Here is a 12,762-nt window from a genome sequence, read left to right on the forward strand (position 1 = left end):
GACTGCCTCGGGTGGATACTGTGGGTGCTGGTTTAAGTTCAGTATTTGGTCAAGTTCATGGACTTTGAATCACGGAGACCCCACCTCTTGTTTGGGCAGGCTTTGAGCCACCAACTACTGGAAGAGGGATTGGACCCTAGTGCAGGAGCATGGCAGAGCTGCCTCGTTCTTAAGCTGTTGGAGGCATATGTTAGTAGGCATGGTCAGAGACAGTAAAACGGACTAGACTGATTTTCGTGTAACCATATACACCTATAGGACTTTTCACTTCTATGTGTCTAGCACAGCTGCTTTGCCAGCACTTCAGAGTAGGATTTTCCTGCACTTGTGACTCTCACTGGGCACCTGATGCATAGATTGAGCCTTTAAAGACTGGGGTCTTCGCCCAAGGATGGCCTGCATGCCATCTGAACCACTGTGCCCAGATCCGACATCCTTTTTTCACCTGGTTGAAGGTAAGGCTGTACTGTTTAGACAGCACTTGCACTGGGAAAGCTACCTTAGCACAGCACAATAGTGTAATTTTAAACTACTTTAGAGCTCCTATGGAATACAAACATAGCAGCAAGGCTCCAATGCACTGATGACTCCTCCATTCAAATGAGCATCTGTTCTTAGAAAATGCTTTTAGAATAAAATTATTATATTTGAATTATATTACATGGGTTTATATATTCTTTGTAAACATAATCAGAAAGGTTTTTGAAAGCCACAGGGATGAAATGTGAAATTGCCTTTATTCATCTTAGTATGAAACGGGATGATGTAGAATTAACAATTTCCAACATGATAACCTTTTTCTAGCCCTGTCCATTAGATGCTTCTAGTGCCTCTGAACTGAGCTCAGGTCTTGTCCTTTAAACAAGTCTTTCAGATTGTAACAGCTTGTCCAATATGATGGCTCAAATTAGGCATCTATTAAGTTATATACCCTTATTTCTTTTTCCAAAGGTGCTGTGCAATGCCTCAGAAAAGCTTGTGCATGTCGGTTCCTGGAAGAGACATGATTCCTTGCAAGCAGAAAAACCCAAATAGAACCAGCAAGCTCTTTCTCACCCCTTCTCTGCATTTTTGTGGAAGCACCATAAAAACACCTTGTAAAACAAGTCCACTTCCCAGGTTGTTCATACAACCGAGCTGCAAATTGAGAAGCAAATACCTTACCGTTAGAGTTCTGAAAGGTCACATGTCAGCAAAAGGTAGGAGAATTTATTTCCATGGGAATTTCTTCAGAATAATTAACTAGCAACTCTCTAATGAAGAATTCAATTCTCATATGTTATGGAAAAAGTTTTGCTATGAGAAAAAACATTTTTTTCATTTTTTGTGTGTTCAGAATCTGCTGCTAATGACTCAATTTTCTGTGCATCCCCTCCAGCACGTGGTGGCAGTAATTCTTCTTCTAGAATAAATTGAGCAGGCCAGCATCTTCTCTGTTGGTTTGCTACACTGTCCTTGCTCACCTTTCCAATTTGGTGGAGATCCTTGACAATTATTTTTTCTGTATCTTCTAGTACTGTTGTCAATAAATTAAATAGGAGAGCAATCCAGGCAAGGCCAAAAAGAATCCAAATCGCCACCAGTGATCGGTAGTAGGAAAAGTAATTCCTGCCAGGCTGTTTACCTGCAGAGAAGGGGAGAGAAAGAAGAATATTAACAACTTAAAATTGCTTTGCCTGTGTGAAGTGGGCCAGCCTAATGGATTCATCAATGTACTTTATGTTGAGTACTTTCAGGTGACTCTTTCATTGCAGTAGAGTCTCTCACCTCTCCAGCATTAATTTAAGGCTGGGAGAGCCTCTTGTTGCAACAAACTGATACATGCTAGCACAAACATGCTGGCCTGTCAAAAAGATATACTAAGATTGAGGAGAATTAGCAGCAGAGCAGGATGGTTTTTTCCCCACTTGTAGCATATCAATCCCAGTTCAACCTCTGCATCTACAGGTTAATGCAATGATGTGGGAAGTAGTATAAAACTGTATTATCTTGAAAATATTCCCAAACTCCCAAAGCTCAAAAAGCAGAGCACGATGGGCCACCATAACCATGTGACAATTACCTAGGCTATTGTAATTTTGTGTATTTGTATAAAGTGTGATTATAACTTAATAAATATTTGATTTAAATTATAGGTACCCTTGATCACACAGAGAGTAGTTGCAATTCCTACTTCCCTTTCGAACAACTTCAGGAGCTTCCTCCTTCAAAAAACTAGGTGACTGATGAGAGCTCACTGACATGTGCCAGGAACACAACCTTCTCTGTTGGAAAACTGTGGACTGAAGCTTATTTCATGCAGTCCAAACCTCTTAGCATTCAGCCAGTATCGCACACTTGCTTTTCTGCATGGGTCATTTTGTTTGTTTCTTCAGACATCAGCGATCCACCACCAACACACAGAGAACATTTGCTCCTCCTCCACTTAGTCCCACACAAAGTTATTATCATGATACAGCTGATATGGCCCTGACATTTGCAGGAAAACTTGGTGATATTGCTTATTGAATGCTATAAGTTGCTGTCAGGGGTGACTCCACGTAGTAGGTAACACAGCAATGTGCATGAACAGGGACATCATCACAACCCTTCTGAATCATTTCCCATTGTGAAGCTGCCCAGAAGGAGCAACTCTCAACTGACAACTATTTTCAGGTCCTGCAGTGCTCTGTACTGCATAGATCAATGTGCAGCATTTTTGTACTTCATCTTGCAAGAGCTCTGGAAATGGGCAGGTGTGGGCTGGTTTGGCTAGATCAACAGATGTTTCTTCTGCTGCAGCTGGGGGCTGGGTTGGCAGAGAGGATGCCAGCCTTGCACAGAAGCATCTCCTTTTGTGATCTTATCTGAAGTTCATGATGTGGGGTTAGCAAAGCAACTAGTAATATTTTTGTAATGTTAACTCAAAACTGAACTTCAGCAGGGCATAAATTCAGTTTACAACCCAAAGGGAGTTTCACCCTAGAGGTATCACCTATACAAAATTATAGAATCATAAGTTGGAAAAGATCTTTAAAGATGATTGAGTCCAAGCATTAACCCAGGACTGTTGAGTCCACCACTAAACCATGTCCCTAAGCACCACATCTACATTTTTTAAATGCCTCCAGGGATGGTGACTCAACCACTTCCCTGGGCAGCCTGTTCCAGTGCTTGATAACTCTTTTGATGAAGAAATTTTTCCTAATATCCGATCTGAATCTCTCCTGGTGCAATGTATTATAAACAGTTAAATCCAGACTATGCCATCTTCCTAGGATATCTCCCTACCCCAAACAGGCTTTATCTTTCCTTGAAGTACAACACCTACAAACCAGTTCTGAATTACTAAAATGCATATAAACTCAAACCTGTTCTGTTCCACTTGGCCAGGGTAAATCCGTTTGTCATCTGTAATTAATTCTAAATGCATAATACTCAGAGCAGTCATTGATTCTGCTTGTTTCATTGTGAAGGTGTGAGGCATTAAACATCACCATTTTATCACTGTTTAAGGCCAATTAGGATAAATACTGCAGGGAAAAGTATTTCAGCTCCAGTTAAGTCATCCTAATGAAGACAAAATCACAGAGCCAGGAGGCCCATCTAATTGTTATTTTTTGACTGTATTTATAAAATATGGCTGCAGAGGAGGAAAGTGCTATGAAGGTAGTAGTTTCCAGACTGTGACTTGCTGTCATTATTGTAAAAAGCATTTGTAATTTGGACAAGGGAAAAGAGTGTGTCAGTTTGACGTTCATTTTTTTCTCCTGCATGGCACCAGCCACCCTCCAGCTTCCTGTGTTCCATGTCACTCAAGTCTGAGGTGTATCACACAGGTGAGGGCTAGCAGTCCTACGGAGAGTCAACTGGATCATCAAAGCACTACCCACCCTCTTTAGCAGACACTAAGATAAGTAAGGTCAGGGAAAGCTTGTGGGCTCCCTCTGCCAAAGTTCTCAGCCTGCTGTAAGCAATCTTTCGAACACACAGCAAGGCTGCCAGCCGATCTCCAAAGCCTCCCCTGCATCTCTGCAAGGCTTGAGAGCCTAGGGTTTGTTGTGTGGTGGGTGACTCTCCATCAGAGAGGAAGGTGAGGCTTCTAGATTTTCTATAGGGACAGCACTGGTGTTCAAGTATTCGCTTCAGAGGTGGTTTTTTTTTTTCTCGTATACCCACTGAAGACAAGTTCAGGCTGGCAAGATGCTAGCGGGACAGGTTGTAGAGAAATCTTTGATTTTCTGTAGAGTCCAGGTGTTTTATTGCTTCTTCTGTGGGCACTGATTCAGCTCCTGGTGATCATTTTGGAGTTGCTCTGGAAGCTTATTCCATGAAGAGTCTATTTTGGTCAGCAGATCCCCAGAAGTGTTTTGGGAAGCATTCCAGCATGCTAGAGTTTAGCTTAAACAGTTAGTCTTCAGGGGAAATCCTAAGCTCTGGTTTGTGAAGACAGAGACCCTCCAGGGATGCATAGGAGACCGATGAAGGCCATTTTCACAGTGATACATCTGTTTAAGCCCCACTTCTCACAGAGTAGATTTCTCCACTTCCCCATGACTGGATTTTCACCTTTCAGTCTGATGTGTAAAAACATGTCTTCTGAAACATGATCGCTATTTCTTTACACTTTGAAACATGTTTTAGATGGCTAAAGCAGGGATATGTGCCTTATTTTGTATGACTGTTGCAAACTGTTCCCTTTTGGTATATCATAGAATCAGAGAATGGTATGGGTTGGAAGGGACCTTAAAGATCATCTAGTTCCAAACCCCTGCCACGGGCAGGGGCACCTTCCACTAGCCCACATTGCTCAAAGCCCCATCCAGCCTGGCCCTGAGCACTCCCAGGGATGGGGCATCCACAGCTGCTCTGGGCAACATATTCCAGTGCCCCACCATCCTAACAATAAAGGGTTTCTTCCTAATATCTAATCTAAATCTACCTTCTTTCAGTTTAAAATCATTACTCCTTGCCCTATCGTTACATTTCCTTGTAAAAAGTCCCTCTCCAGCTTTCTTGTAGGCCCTCTTTAGCTACTGGATGGCCCACAAATTCCTAAGCTCCTTGAATTCTCTCCACACTTCTGCACTCCCCCTTCCCTCCCCAAAATACTTGGATTCTTGCACCCCAAAGCACAGCATTTCATTATATTTAGACAGTTTTGTGCTTTCACCAGCACATGCAGTCCCAGAGAAATGAGCACTTCCCTCAGAGCTGTACCAGGCAAAGACTAGTCAAAGACTCAGGCAGAAGATTTGTCTCTGCAGTACATTGGTGGACCATACAGTCAACCCGTGGTAACTACAGCCATAACCTTGGTGCTTTGCTGTGCCTTCTCTCTGAAATCAACCTTACCTACTACATAATCTCCAAAGCCAATGGTGCTGAGGGTGATAAATGCAAAGTAAATTCCTTCACTGTAGGACCAGCCCTCTGTTATCTGGAAGAAGAGTGATGGCAAGCACAGAAAAACCAGGATGCCCGTTGCCAGGAAGAACAAAAGGGTCAGAAATTCTATCTTCTTCTGGAAAAGAAACAAGTTCAATTATAATCATGATTTGACACCCTAGTAGGCCATATATAATGGTTGCTATTCAAAATGAGTAGTTATCTAGGAATACTTAACAGGACCATAGGCACTGAAGGATTTGTATTGAGTGCTTTTCCTCTGAAAGTACCTTAGCCTTGCTCTGAAGCAGGGAGAAGCCATGTATTGTGGGTGTTGCATGTCCACAGTAGCCCTGGGAGATGTAGTCTTTTATCTGATTGTATCAACCTCCAATGACCACAAGTATAGGAGGAATTCCTATCCAATAACTTTTACTGGAGTCAGACTATTTCCACTTTTCACCAGATGACTTCACTTTCAGTTTTTAGGTATTCAGGTGGTACCTAAAGAACGTTCAAAATTGCCTGGGAATATAGACTTTAAACAAAATATTTACACCATTTCTGACAGTATGATCTCCAAGAGTCTTGATTGTTGACTTAATTTTTCATTGTGTCAGTGCTACAACTTGGCTCCTACCCGCTGGATACCTTACTACAAGAAGACCTTTAACAAATGAGCTCCTGATGAAGAAGTGCCTGGACGGTAACTTTTGAACCATCCTACTTCCCAGCAGTCATGAAGAAGCCTTGACTGCAGAAAAAAACTTGTTATATATTAAGATTTGTTAGCCAGACATGCATATTGTTTCTGTATATAATTTTATAAGTCCAGATTGTCTGGATATTAATGGCAACACTTGGATAATTTTTCAAGCCTTCGTGCATTGTGCATGTGCTTAAGTCTATATGTCATCAAGCCTTATGTTCTTAAGTACACCAGACATGGGGATAAATTTAGCAATTTGAACAGGGTTGTCTGTAGTGTTCATGCCTTGTCCTGAAAAAGAATTACAGTAGGAGACACAGAAAAGCTGTTTTCACTTCCTCAGTAGTGGTGAGAGAAGGGCAGCAGCTGCAGAGAACCTGGGGCAGAACCAGACAAGACACATCCTGTCTTTAACCATTTACAGGTGCCTCCTCACCTTTCAGCAACTGGGCTCAAATGGACAATTTCAACCTGATGTTTCCTTTCTGTCAAAGTCAGGGGAGGAGAGGGATTAAAGGACTGTATAATGAGTAAGGAAGTGACAAACTCGGTATTGAGTCAATATCCATTGAAAGCCCTACAGTTCACCTGCTTTTTACAGCTCATCTGCTTTTTGCTAATCTCTCTACTGGTTACAAAGAGAGACAGCCACTTCCCTAGAATGCTAGCTCCTGAGATGTGTCTAGAGAAGTGGGATAAGGTGCCCACTCTCTCCATTGATTGCTGAAAGGGGATTGCTGCCCTTTAGATGGGTAGACAAAGTGCATCTTTTTCTCCGAATATCTCCTCTATGGTTGCCTGGTCTGTTTAGCTTTGCACGTGAAGAATACCTCTTCCTCTCTCCTAGCACAATGTCTAACACAGCATGAGAACAAATACAGTAGAGGATAATGCCAGCATACATCTTGAGAAAAAACGCTAGAAACGAGCATATAACTGTGCCTGAGTAAGTAAACCCAATTACCTTTCTCATTCCTTTCTCGTACAGGAATTTTCCCAGCTTTTTACACAGCAGTGAGAGCATCTTACCAACACGGTGTAGAAAAACAATATTCAGAGGGATTCCAAACAGAGCAAAAAAGACACAGAAGATCTGGCCCCCAGCAGTTTTAGGACGTAGTGTGCCATAACCTATGAAAAAAGATGGGTCAAAGGGGATATTCCAGAGAACTGGAGCGGTCCACAGTCACATTCACACCTAACCCAACCTGGTCTGCCTTTGACCCTGAAAGATGTGGTCAGCACTTCTCAGTTCACATGTACTCTTTCCTCTGGAAAAGGCAGTAAGCAGATGAAATGACTCACCCTGTATGTTTGGGGTGATGCAGAGGGCACTGTGTGTTCCCAATCAAGCCTTAGTGGGAATGATAGCACAATCTAAAAGCAGTTATGGAAAACATGCACTGTCCTGTGAGAAATACATGGAAAGACAGGAACTAAAAGTCTGGGGACCTGGAAGACATCAAGGCTGGAGTCCCAGGCTGTTTGCCATGTCAGAATCACTTAGAGCCATCTCTAGCTTCTTGTGCTTTGCCTGTGTGTTAGTGACCTCCCTGGTTAAATGCCAGTAAGTTGTTCTGACCACATACTGGCTCCAGTGTTGGAGGCAGTGCAGTGCGCATTAGAACAGACTAATTAGTCAAGACCATACTGGTGGCTGATTTATTCATGCCAGAGAGATATTTGTCTTAAAGTCCTACTAAAAGAGGATTTATCTAAGTAGTGGAACAATGGCTGCAGAAGTCCAAACATGTCCTTTAATGGACTGAAGACATTGTTCCTCTTAGACCCCATGAATTACGCAAGTGCAAGAGTCCTGTACTTTGTGTATGTCCCTACTCTACCAGTGACCCTGAGAAAAGGCACTTTCTTGAGCAGGGTTCATCTTAATTACTTTTAATCCATTTAATTGGAAAATACAATGTTTTCTTTGGGGGAAAAGACAAATAAAACAACAGAGTGATTTATTGGCTGCTAGGCCCCCAAGTGCTTCTGCTGTCTTGTGATCCTTCTTGCAGAAGTATTCCATTTTCATAGCAAAACCTGGGGAAGATGAGTGGAAATACCTGATGTACCTTCACAACAGACCTCTGCAGTGAAGATTCTGAGAAACAGGCAAAGTTGCATTTTTCCTGGAACAGCCTATTTGCCTGTGCTGGTTTTGGCTGGGATAGAGTTAATTTTCTTCACGCTAGCTAGTATGGGTCTATGCTTCAGATTTGTGCTGGAAGCAGTGTTGGTAATACAGGGATGTTTTAGTTGTTGCTGAGCAGTGCTTACACAAAGTCAAGGCCTCTTCTGCTTCTCACCCCACCCCACCAGCGAGCAGGCTGCGGGGCACAAGCTGGGAGGGGACACAGCCAGGACAGCTGACCCTGACTGACCAAAGGGATATTCCATGCCGTATGGCGTCATGCTCAGCACATAAAGCTGGGGATAAAGAAGAAGGATGTGGGGGGGATGCTCAGAGTGATGGTGTTTGTCTTCCCAAGTCACCGTTACATGTGATGGAGCCCTGCTGTCCTGGAGATAGCTGAGCACCTGCCTGCCGATGGGAAGCAGTGAATTAATTCCTTGTTCTGCTTTTCTTGCGTGTGTGGATTTTGCTTTACCTATTAATCTGGCTTTATCTCAACCCATGAGTTCTCTCACTTTTCTGATTCTCTCCCCCATCCCACCAGGAGGGAGCGAGCAGCTGTGTGGGGCTTAGTCCCTGACTGGGGTTAAACCACAACACTGCCTCACCAGGGAAACTAATTTGAGGGAAGCAGCTGATTTGTTTGGCAGAGAAATGCTATGGTGAAAAAATACAATAATACAGGTGGTGGCAATGAATGGACTGGCCAGTAGCAGGCTGCTGGCAAACTAGGGATGTTTTATCGATATGTGAATGTTGTTCCAATCATGGAACATTTGTTATTGATCTGATGGGTCAATAGCCTTTCCTTCTTCTACTGCAGGAGGTCTTCACATGATTTCATATAACACACAACTGCTGTGATGCTGCAACACCACTGAGGCCCTTGTGACATGCCACACACAGATCGGTGGAGCTGCTGTGCCTAGGGTGTAGTAGGAGTGAGGCCTCAGCTTTACTCTGCAAAAACACAGATTTGACTTTCCCTGCATGAAAGCGTGAAGCAGAAGCCAACAGTGCGGATTTTATGCTTAAATGTGCAGGCCTGCACTCTTTGGAATGCATATTTGAGAGAAAGGGAGAGGCAGGCAGGGGCAGGCAGTCCGTGAAAAGCTCAGAACAGCTTGAAGCAGCAGTGTAAAAGTCTCAGCATTTGCCTTGCCCCCTTCCCTTTCTTTTCCTCCTGGCATATTACTAATTCAATATGTGCACTAACAGCTCAGCACAGGTTATTGAGACAGCAGAGTTCATTTCTTTCCTACCATTCTTTTATGCTTTACAGCATTTAAAACCTATTTGACCCTAGAATAAAGACCGGGAAAGTGATCTCCCTCCCACAACTGGCATCATAGGGAACATTTTAATAGATGGCTCAAAAAGAGGAAACAAGTGGGAAATAATGTGAAAGGCTACTAGTATTTCACAAGCCAAAATAATGCACAAAAAGCTGTGTAGTGGTGAGGTCTCAGGACCAAGTGCATTGCTGCTTACCATCCATGATAATGAAGGGCTGGAGTTTTTACCCTTGAAAGTATTATCCATTTGGATCCTCATAACCTGACATAATAAGCATCACACACACATTAGACCTACCTATTGTAGAGACAACTGTGCCTGCAAAGAAGAAGGAGTTACTGAAATCCCAGTTGCTATCTTCAATCTGTGATTCATTTCCAACAGGGTACACTCCATTCTGAATGGCTTCAGTCAGGTTCTGGGAGGGAAAGCAAAGTTTGGTACCAGCGTGGCTGCTGAAGTGCTTGCTAAAAGAATACTACAGACTTAGCCAACTACTGCTCCTTTCCTGTGAACACTGTCCTCAGCAACACTCTGACACTATTCACCCCTTCACCTCCAAGGCTGCGTAGCAGGCGGCCAGTGGTTTTGGTTAGTCTGTTGCCCTGTTTATGCTGAATGCTCTAGTGGGTGTTAGGAGAACTTGTTTCTTTTAGCATGATCAAAGACCTCCATTCTTTTAGGGTAAGTACTTTGGAAAAAAATATCCTACAGATGACTAGGACTTTGCAGAGTAAGACAGCCCACTGGCTTAAGTGGTGGGGTGGCTGGTTGCTGGTTTTGAGTTTGCTCTTGAGGTGGCAGTGGTGCATCCAGCATCTAATCACCCAGCTGTGTGCAGGCCCATGGAGCAGTGACTGCTTCCTCCCAGAAGGGCATCAATGAGTTACAGCAGGGCACATGTGGCATACACAGAGAATTTCATTTTAAGGCTGTGTTCTGATTAGTGTCACAGATTTAAATTCAGAGAAGGTCCGTTGATTTCCAAAGCACTACTCTTGGTGCGACCACAATCAGAATTCAACCTGACACACACGTTCTTCTCCAAACTGCACACATGAACACATACGCACATATTTACAATGTGGCCTTTGATATGAAGTTAGATGAACATCTGTCAGAGATGGTTTGGGTTGAGTTGAAACTGCCCTGCCATAGGAGGTTTGACTGGATGTTTCTCCCAAGACCCTCCAGCCCTATCATCTATCCTGTTATGCATTTTCAGACTCTTCCCTTCTTCCTTGGTTTTAATGCTAAGTGCTATTAATATTTTTTTAAGTTAAAAGAAAACATACAATAATGAAAGACCCAAACCAAACAGTACTCAGCTTTCCCTGCCTTTAGCAAACAGAGAACATTGGACTGGATATCTGGAAGGCAGGCTAGCTTGTACAGAAACAACCTAGATAAAATCCTGGGCTGAGCCCTGCAAGAGGCAAGACACAAGATGGAATAAACTGCACCAGAAAAGTCTTCCTCCGCTCTTCCTCCCTCACTATCTTTTTTGCTGGTGTCCCAGAAAATCAAGGGTAACAGAAACCATTCCACAGCCCTTGCACAAAAATGTCATAGTCTTGAAAAGTTCCTCTTTATTTTTTCCCTCCCCTACCCACAAAAAAACATCCATGGTGAAGAGGATGCATGCATACGTGAACTGGGGGCTGGATCACTGGTTGTGTTATTAGAAATACTGGTTCTTCACCTCCTTCTTTGTCCTGGGAACTGGCCCATTAAGAGCTCAATTAGTTTCCCATGCAGAAATGTTTACAGCAAGGCTATTTGAACTCTCCCTTTTTTTCTGCATTGAAGTAGATAGAGCTAGGAAATACCGAACACAAAGGGACAGGCATACTCATTCTCAGCTTCCTGTGCCATGACCAGAAACACCTTTCCCATGGCCAGGCTACCTGTTTCACTTCTGCAGCATCTTCAAAAAGTAAAAAAAAATGTTTAAAAAAAGTAAAAACCCACCTGACTATGCCACCCTCCTTGTAGTGATTTGGGTTTATTATTTTGCCCAACAAATTGTTTCAGAGTATTGTTCCTTTTGCTTTCTGTGACACTCTATAGGTGGCAACCATGTCCGTTCATTTCAGACAGGCTCATTTTTCCTGCCATGCCACCCACTGTAGATGAGCACAGCCCCACCAAAAGCTGAATCAAGAGGAGTCAAAACCCCAAGGAGTCAGGACATTGCAGGATGGGGACTGTTAATATCTAACACATAAGGTCTGGTCAAGCTACACAAGCTGTATTTACTATCAGAGTGGCCTGCCTGCTCAGACCAGAGAGTGGGCTTGGGGTCTGCTAAAGTCATCTGCAGTAGGAACGCAGTGAAAGTTGTCTGTTTAGCTAGGCTGAGTAGGAAACAGCTCTGATGAGGAAACATGAGGGAAAAAAGGCTTCCACAGGGCTGGTACTTACCTTCATAAACTGCTCCATCTCTGCCACCGTGAGGTGGGTGAAGTTCTGCAGAAAAGCTTCCTTCATCTGGGCAGCTGCCATTTTCTCTTGCTTCTCAGCAGTCCTCTCCAATGCCTGGAAAACGGCAGCACCCACGAGAAGGTAGATGAAGTAGCCAACCACCAGCAAACCCGTCTGCAGTTTGCCACTGCACATGGCCTTTGGTGGGACGCAGCAAGGGACAGGGAGTAAAATGTGGTTATTAGAAAATCCCTCACACTCCTGGGAAGCCTCCCACAGGCAGGAAGAGCCCTCCCAGCTTCGGTTTCCACTGGGATCCTGTGCTGACAGGGACAGTGAGCTGTCAAATACATTCCTAAGGAAGTTGGGTGAAAAAAAAAACAAAACCAACCAACAAAAACCACAAACGCAACCCCACCCCACCCCCAAACTTTCCACTCTCTGGGCTGCATGCTGCTTAGGGATTTCCTCCTGTCTGTGAAACTCTGCCTTGCTGAGTTCTCAGGAAAAGCGAGTCAGGATGTGAGGAGCTGGCAGGTGGCCATCTCTTGCTCAAGAGGCTCTGGGGACAGGTGAGGATAGCCTGCAAAGGGCCCACAGGGGAGCTTGCTTGAAAAACATTTTCCTTCCTCTGACTTCTGCTAACTCCAAGAACTGGACTCCAGGGCAACCCCCGATGAACCAATAAGCCCCTTCTTGCCCTAACCACCAGGGAGAGCTTCAGGGAAATGGAGCTGGAGTGCTCTTCTGGGCTTCACTTCTCTTCTTGCAGCACAGGGCAGGGTCATGCAGCCCTGCATGGTGTCCCGGTTGCAGCTGGGATAGAGTT

The 12,762-nt window shown here is 43.9% G+C and overlaps 1 protein-coding gene across 2 annotated transcripts; it reads right to left on the reverse strand.

Moving 5' to 3' along the window:
* Positions 1-718: 718 nt before the first annotated feature.
* Positions 719-12,490, reverse strand: LOC130153110 (potassium channel subfamily K member 16-like). 2 transcript variants are annotated; one of them, XM_056347563.1, is made up of 5 exons: positions 11,934-12,490; positions 9,807-9,927; positions 7,041-7,207; positions 5,335-5,500; positions 719-1,624 (listed from the first exon to the last, which is right to left on the reverse strand). In XM_056347563.1, the coding sequence occupies exons 1-5, from the start codon at positions 12,126-12,128 to the stop codon at positions 1,266-1,268; spliced, it is 1,008 nt and encodes a 335-aa protein (XP_056203538.1). In that variant the 5' UTR covers positions 12,129-12,490; the 3' UTR covers positions 719-1,265. The 2 variants fall into 2 exon arrangements, with proteins under 2 accessions (XP_056203538.1, XP_056203537.1); XM_056347562.1 differs by having other exon boundaries at positions 5,335-5,503; positions 11,934-12,485.
* Positions 12,491-12,762: the final 272 nt, after the last annotated feature.

The sequence above is a fragment of the Falco biarmicus genome, chromosome 7 (genome assembly GCF_023638135.1).
Source record: "Falco biarmicus isolate bFalBia1 chromosome 7, bFalBia1.pri, whole genome shotgun sequence".
Taxonomy (NCBI): Eukaryota; Metazoa; Chordata; class Aves; order Falconiformes; family Falconidae; genus Falco; species Falco biarmicus.

Coding starts and splice junctions, on each gene's coding strand:
- LOC130153110 (XM_056347562.1), bottom strand. CDS start 12,128: ATGTGCAGTGGCAAACTGCAGACGGGTTTGCTGGTGGTTGGCTACTTC. Junction 7,208..9,806: donor CACAGTTGTCTCTACAATAG/GTAGGTCTAATG, acceptor CTTTTTTCATAG/GTTATGGCACACTACGTCCT. Junction 5,504..7,040: donor ACGAGAAAGGAATGAGAAAG/GTAATTGGGTTT, acceptor TTTCTTTTCCAG/AAGAAGATAGAATTTCTGAC.